We start from the raw sequence: 7,888 nt of genomic DNA, 5'->3' as shown, positions 1-7,888 counted from the left end.
TTGTGGTCACATCATGACAGACATGTCAACAAATAATTTCTTTACTTGTGTACTCTGTGCCGATAAAAGATTTTAGTTTGCCATTGAATTGCATGCATTGAAAGAAATAACAAATCTAGTCACACTTTACTAATAAAAAAATTATTTGGCCGGAGTCGAGCCTGCACTTTTTATTGTACATTAGCTGCCTCCGACAGCATCGACGCAGCTGGGGGACCCGTGGCCCTGGTGAGGCCAGCAGAGCAGAGAGGCAGCGACAGAAATGGGTTCTGTGAGACTTGTGTAACTAGGAACCGGCATTATCGTAAACAGTTGCTAGTGGGGGAAAACCCATCGGAAGAAGATAGCTTGATAGAAGAGAGACGGTTCTGCCAATCCCAGTGGCGTACTAGATTTGTGGTGTAGGTGCACGAACAAGGGGCTGACTTGTGACAGGGATACTCATGTTGCTTCCGCCACCCCCCCCAATCAGCCTCTCGGAGAGCATATGTGGCTGGACACCCCAATTGTCGACGCCACCTTCTGACCGCTTGGATCCCGTTAGTGGGCCACCGAATCTAGATCCGCCACTCTCCTCAGAGCCAAAGACGATGCCGATGGGGTCCGCTCTCCTGCTTTATGTAGTGAAACACCCAAGTCTTTTTTTTGAGTAAAGTCCATCACCGGTCCCTAAACTTGTACCGCTGTGTCATCCCGGTCCCTAAACTCGCAAATCAACCGTTCAAGTCCTCAAACTTATTTGACTGTGTCATCCCAGTCCCTAAACTTGCAGATCACTCGTTTAGATCCTCCAACTTGTTCAGTTGTGTCACCCCGGTCTCTAAACAGGACGGTTTAAAAAGGGATATCAAAAAATAATTCATAACTTTTTCATGTGAACTCTAATGAAGACAAACTTTATATCAAAATTATAGCCCTCGGCGTGACCTACAACTTTGTAGTTGAAAAGTTTTTGAATTAAAACTGTTTAGGGTCCCAAAATATTGTTGCATGTTTATAGATTTTGAAATTTTAATTTTAAAATTACATTTTGGGACAAAAAATGACTTAAAATAAAAAAAAATATCAACTACAAAGTTGTAGATCGCGTTGAGGGCTACAAGTTTGATATAAAGTTTGTCTTCATTAGAGTTCACATGAAAAAATTATGAATTATTTGTAAATATAAAGTCTTTAGACCGTCCTATTTGACCCAGATGATATTCAAATCTAAGTTTAGGGACCCGGGTGACACAACTGAACAAGTTGAAGGACCTAAACGAGTGATCTACAAGTTTAGGGACCGGAATGACATGGTCAAACAAGTTTGATGACCTGAACGGTCGATTTGTGAGTTTAGGGACCGGGATGACACAGCGATACAATTTTAGGGACCGGGATGACACAGCGATACAATTTTAGGGACCGGTGATGGACTTTACTCTCTTTTTTTTTCTATGCCTGGAACCTCCAGCTACATATTTGTCCTCATTTTTCTATTATTACACATATGTCCTGATTTTTCTCTTTTTTTTAAAAGAACTGGTATGCAAAAAAAAAAAAAAGAAGACATCGAATGTGAGAGATTTACATAGAGATCAGACCATATCAGAGAGAAGGTTGTGTTGTTATGGCTGCAATACAATCGGCAACTAAAGACTGGTAAGCCAACCCATCCCGTCAGGATTCACAATACCAACTGATAACTCTGCTCTCTGCAACAGTGTCAAGAACACTGCTGGCTGCTGCTATGCCACAATGGTAGTGGGTCAAAAGGAAAAAAAGAACAAGAAAGGACTTATCAAAGAAATCGATTAGAACTTTCAGGCGTTTATATAACCTGAACTGTTATAATAGTGCGGAACTACGCTTCTAATGCATGGTTTGGGGAGACTATTGTAAACACTCAGGGACATCTTCTTCTTGTTTACATGCCATCTAAATGGTTATAAAAAAGGTTGAAAACAATCATTAATTCAGGCAAGGCCACGATTCCTTCAGCAATACCCGGTGTGGTAACAATCCATTGGTTGGCAATCATAATTAAAGTATCCAGGATATTCAGCATTGCAACACAACAACAGAATCTTGCAGATATGCATTGGCAACCCATCAGGCCATGACCTGCTCTCCATTCAGAAGAGCACATACTGACATAGCTTCACTTTGTATTGTTCATCTCTAGTTTGATTCATTTGTCTATCTACCGCTCTGCCGCATCAATAAATTCAGAAGATGGTAAAAAAGATATGTAACAGTATATGATGGATTGGTTACACATATTACGCACTAACCATCTCCGGGCTTTAGCTACCACAATTCACATTTCACAAATTAAATCCGCAACATCATAAACCCTGCTGATAATGCTAGTGACTCAAAAAGAATCTGGCTATGGCAAATCAACTGATTAGAATGTTTATATGATCCAAACTTACTAAACTGTAAAGTATGGTGTATGCAACTATGTTTTGTAATGCCTGGTGCTTTTTTCCAGACAAGCTACAGAACTGTTTGCAGCAGTAAAATCTTAGCAAAATTCCTCTCCTTACCTCACTTTGCGGGTGTTCCAATCAGCTAGCAATGGACTCGCCGCCGGAGAGGGAGGCGAGGTAGGCCACACGGTCCATCTCGTAGCCGAAGAAGCTCGACGACAACCGGCGGCAGTGGCCCGGCGGCGCCGCCACCTTCCGTGCCTCCTTCTTGTCCATGTCCAGCGCGTAGAGCGCCAGGTCCGGCTGCTGGTTGTACAAGTCGGTGCCGATGGCGAGGAAGACGACCCCGCTCCTCTCGCACACGCCCCTCAGGCAAACCCTCCTCACGTTCGCCATGGGCAGCACGCGGTTGAGCTCCACGTCGCGCGCATTGTCGCACTCCCATGTCGGCGGGCCGTAGCCGTCGTGGCGGGAGATGACGTTGATCCTCACGGTGTTGTTGCTCGTCACGTGTCGGTCCACCTGCACGGCGCAGAGCCGGCCGTCCGGCGTGACGGCGAGCTGGCGGTTCTGCACCGGGCTGCCATAGCAGAAGCAGAGCTTGCTGCACCATTTTGATGGGAAGGTCTCGGTGGTAGCCTTCAGCGCGCCGAGGCGGACGACGAACAGCAGGTTCTTTAGCAGCCAGAACACGGAGCCGCGGACGGCCACCGCGCCGGTCATCTCGCCGAGGCGCCTGCCGCCGATCTTGGCACCGGACAGCTTGCCCTCCGCATCCCAGGTCTTGGTGTCCGACCAGTAGGATCGGCACGCCGTGAAGTTGCGGCGCTTGTAGACGAGGAGCAGGCGGAACGCGGCGGGGTCATGGACGAAGCCGAGCCGATCCGGCGCGCCCTCGTGGTCGTCGAAGGTGATTAGCGCGCACGCGTAGTGCCCGGGCCTGTCCTTCCCAGCGAGGATGGGGAGGGTGGCCATGTCCCCGGTCATGGGGTTGCACACGACGAGCCTGACGGCGGCGGCGCGCGAGGAGCGGCGGAGCTCGAGGACGAGGAGGCCCTTGCGCGACGCGATGAGGCGGGAGTTGCTCAAGAGGCCGCTGTCGAACACCTTGTCGAGCTCGCCTCCGCCGGCGAACCTGGAGGAGTAGGAGGGCAACGGGATGAACCGTGGTGGCGGTGGCGCGCCCGAAGAAGACGACGAGTTCTCCTGCCGCCTCTGCTGTACGAAGCCGACGGCGAGGGCGCCGACGTAGCGGCGGGAGGGCGGCTTCCGGCGGCAGATGTACTCCGCGTCGCCGGCGACGAGGCGGCGCCACCGCCTGCAGGTGGCGGCGCACCGGACGAGATCGTCTGTCTCCAGCGAACATTCCGCGAACACGAGGAGGAGGACCTCGTCGTGGAGGGGGCACCCATCATCCTCGACCGCTCCGCCGCCGACCCCTCCACCACCTCCTCCGCCTCCTCGCTTGAGGCGCTTTTGATTGCTCTCTCCCGACACCGTCGAGACGGACAGGGAGAGCCACCCGTCGTCGCACGCCGCAGCAGGACACGGCGGCGGCGGCGGCGGCGGCGATGACATCGAGACGAGAGGGGGATAACAGAAGGGAGATCGCGATTGACCGCGTCGTCGTGGCGAGTTATTAGGGTTAGGTGGTGAAGAGATAATAATTTTATTTGCACTAAACAAAAGTTAATTAGGAGTTGTAATTAGCCCAGCCTTTTCTGTAGTTAGTAATATTCGTTACGTGTTGTCACTTCTCAGCACTGGGCCTTTTCTTGCGTGGGCTTCCTTCCGGCTTGAGTTTAGTTTTTCCACGCAATTACGCAAGCAAAGGCCACCCAACTACGTAGCATTTCGGCGCCGTTGACCGCAAACATGTTGAATACACAGTGCGCTCACCAAACGCGCTAACGCCGCGGCCGCCGCATTGCGGATCAATATGCCTAAGGTATGGAAGAAGTAGTTTCTCTAAACATTGACACGGATACTAGTTTTATTCATTTGGGTACTCATCGGTCCACAGTAGTAGTTCATTTGTAGTATTATAATTTTACACAAACAATATGAAACGGAGTAGATACTTAGATAGATACAGTTACTAGATAAGAAAAGAAGAATGCATTTTTAAGTGGGATGGAGTAGGTCAGTGGGTTACACATGTGGTTCCAAATTATTACTCCTCTATTTCCTATTATAATAAGTCGTTTTAAATTTTCTGAACTTCTTTAAAGTTCATAGAAAAATATAGCAACACTTATAGCACGAAATTAGTTTTATTGCAACAAACACCGAATATATTTTCATAGTTGAACTGAAAATATTATTATTTTTTTATAAATGTGATCAAATCTAAAATGTCTAATTTAGAAATAAGTCAAAAAAAACTTATAATATGAGACGACGATAGTAACTCAGATCCTTATATGTCCCTATGATTATTCGGATATAATTTTAAAACACAATATCTAGATATCAGCACTCCTTGCTATAAAAAAAAACTCATAGGTAGGGCCTATAGGTGCCGGTTCCGATGCTGACACTTATTCGACACCGCACTAATTACAAAAGTCATTGATGGTCACTGGTGCCGGTTCAAGAACCAGAACCTATGTAGTACTGTAGGTTTAGAACCGGCACCTATAAAGGTACACCCGTTTTTTTTATTTTTTAAGGTGCTTTAAAAATTAAAAAAAATATTTGGTATTTTTCTTTGGCACCTCTATCAATACATTTCCACTCACACGTCAAATGATTTTATAACCCATATTCATACACATGGGTCAAGCAAGATTTGAACTCAAATCCTCTCTCTGTCTATCCAAAGCCTCCTTACCATCTCACCTTCGAACACTTGTTTTCTTGAAAACAAATGCTATTCATTTCAAAATAGTGTTATCCGAACTTATAATCTATATTTAAGACCATAGCTAAGCTCAAACGAAACGTTTGTCAACTACGAAATTGTATATCTCATCTAGATCTACAACTTTCATATAGCTTTTGTCTCCATCCGATATCGTTTATAAATTTTAAATATTCACTTACGCAAATATATCCGAGACCTTGTAACACAGTTTTGGACATCCAAACTACCTAAAATCGAAAAGTCATCAACTACAAACTTGTAGATCTCACCGAGTTGTACAAATTTGATATAAAAGTTTATCTTCATCTGATTATATATGAAAAATTTAGATAAAAAAACACATATATGAGTTGTGTTATGATATGCGCCGGTTTAAATTTAAGCCAACACCTATGGGCTCATAAGTGCTGATTTTTATTAATAACTAGCACATGATGCCCATATATACCGGTTCATGATAAAAACTGATACCTATGGCATCGTACTTAAACCGGCGCCTATGTGATGTCTATATTTACCGGTTTGTCATAATAACCGGCACATATGACTTAGGGAGACTATTTTTGCCGGTTTTTATAAACCAATACAAATGAGTGGTTACAGATACCAATTCTTAATTTTATAAAGCTTCATAGGTGCCGATTTTAAGCAAAGCAACACTTACAAGGTCGGTCTCTACGTGGTGTTTTGTAGTAGTGCATAAAAAAACTGATTTCATATCAATTTACCGTGTTTATGTACGGTGGCGCTACGTGAAGCGACACACAGACGTTGCGTGCTACGAAACTTCATAGTGCTACTCACGACTTCCCCCACCACCGAGGCAACCAACTTGTCCGTGGAGTTAAAATTTAACTTAGATACAGTTAGGTGGTGCCCTGGTGGGTTAAGATGATGTCGTTGTGGAGTTAAAATTTAACTTTACAACGTGAATTATCTAACTTGGAGTTAAATAGTACCTTGGAGTTACGTAAACTCAAAATATGGACTACTAACTTTGAATCGATGTGATAATAACTGACGTTAAAAATATTTGTGTTATTAGTTAAAAAAACATGAAGTTGTAAAAACACTTATACGAGGACTGAATATATAGTTAAAATTTAACTGGTAGATGTAAGATCTTGTAATTACAATTATAAACTAAATTAAGAAATTTATATGATGTTATAATAGTTGGATTTAATAGTTAAAAATAACTTATAGTTATAAATACACTATGATGTCTAAAATACGTAGTTAAAAAATAAATTTTAGTTCTAATAAAAAATATGCGTGATCGTAGGGAGTATTGATTCGGCTTTAATTGAAAAAACGGTTAGACGAGGTGCCCCAAAAGAGGTTTTTTTCGTGCGACAATTCCTCCTAATAAAACCAGATTCTCCGTGCGGATAAAAAAAAAATGATGTTACACCTTTTTTTCAGCGTGAATTAAAAAAAAAAAAGAAGTGGGTTGCGTAATTGTAGCCTCGTATAGGTGAGTGCCAAATGTCACATGCAGTGAGTTCTTCGTCCTGTTTGCCATGGATTCGCCGGAGTCCACCGACATGCCCTGCTCTGCTATCCCATTCACACCGAGCTCGGGCACTCATAACGACTACGCAAATGACATCTGTGCATCCAGCGAGTTCGTTGCTGGTCAAGGCTCTCGTCCTGTCGACATTTTCACTTTTTAGAGCTATGTTCTTTTCAGTAATATTTTTACTGAATTGCATTTTTACTCAAAATATACATCCTCACAATCTATAAGCATAACTTAAATTTTTGTTGGCGCTTGCTCTGGACATCGACGACGGCACATCGTGGAGGTAGCCGCCGCCACTCCTCCATATCCATCGAAGTCCGAGCTTACCGCGGTGGAGGTCGCGCCATGCGCATCGGGGCGGAGCGGCGGCTGGACCTGCCGCCGCCTCGCCTCCCGACCGTTGTCACCTGTGGAGGATCCATGCCAGATCCGCCGTCGCATCGTTCGTATCCGTGCCGGATACGCCCCACCGCTGTCGGATCTGTGTGTGTGGGGCGCGGAGCGGCCGCCGGATGCGTCGCCTCCTCGCCTCCTCGCCTCCCGTCCGTAGTCGTCCGTCGCCGCGTGCTTGCAACCATGGTGTGCCCGATCCGCTTGACGCTGCGCCCACCGCCTCTCGGCGGTGGAGGTTGCACCGCCGCGCCTCCTGCCCGCCGATGTCGCGCCCGTGGTCGCCCGTCGCCACCGCGCTCGCAGCCGTGCCGTGATGGATCCGCCTCCCGCCCGCCGATGCCACCGCCTCTCTCTCATATCCGAAAAATAGGATTGGGATATGTGGTTGGTTACGGGGTGGGGGAACACATGTATATATATGCTGAAAAGTTGAGTAACATCAAGTAAAAAATTTTTTTACTTAGACTATGGGAGTAGGGGGAGGGCACAGGGTGGGATCGAGATTGATTGTCGGTGAATTAAATTTTAAATATATATATATATATATATATATATATATATATATATATATATATATATATATATATATATAAACTACTGAGAAGTTGGATAACATCAAGTAAAAAAATTTACTTGGACTATGTGAGTAGGGGGAGGGGGCGCAGGGGTGGGATCGAGATTAGTCGTCGG

General features: G+C 45.4%; 1 protein-coding gene across 1 annotated transcript; it reads right to left on the bottom strand.

Moving 5' to 3' along the window:
* Nucleotides 1–1,647: 1,647 nt before the first annotated feature.
* LOC127752861 (uncharacterized) lies at nucleotides 1,648–4,075 on the bottom strand. Its single transcript, XM_052278299.1, has one exon. It carries the CDS (start codon nucleotides 3,990–3,992, stop codon nucleotides 2,553–2,555), a length of 1,440 nt encoding a protein of 479 aa, XP_052134259.1. The 5' UTR covers nucleotides 3,993–4,075; the 3' UTR covers nucleotides 1,648–2,552.
* Nucleotides 4,076–7,888: the final 3,813 nt, after the last annotated feature.

Source organism: Oryza glaberrima, chromosome 10 (assembly GCF_000147395.1).
Source record: "Oryza glaberrima chromosome 10, OglaRS2, whole genome shotgun sequence".
Taxonomy (NCBI): Eukaryota; Viridiplantae; Streptophyta; class Magnoliopsida; order Poales; family Poaceae; genus Oryza; species Oryza glaberrima.
This window is presented reverse-complemented; position numbering and strand designations above follow the sequence as displayed.

What these genes read in the sequence shown, in the direction of transcription:
- LOC127752861 (XM_052278299.1), bottom strand. Translation starts at nt 3,992, where the DNA reads ATGTCATCGCCGCCGCCGCCGCCGCCGCCGTGTCCTGCTGCGGCGTGC.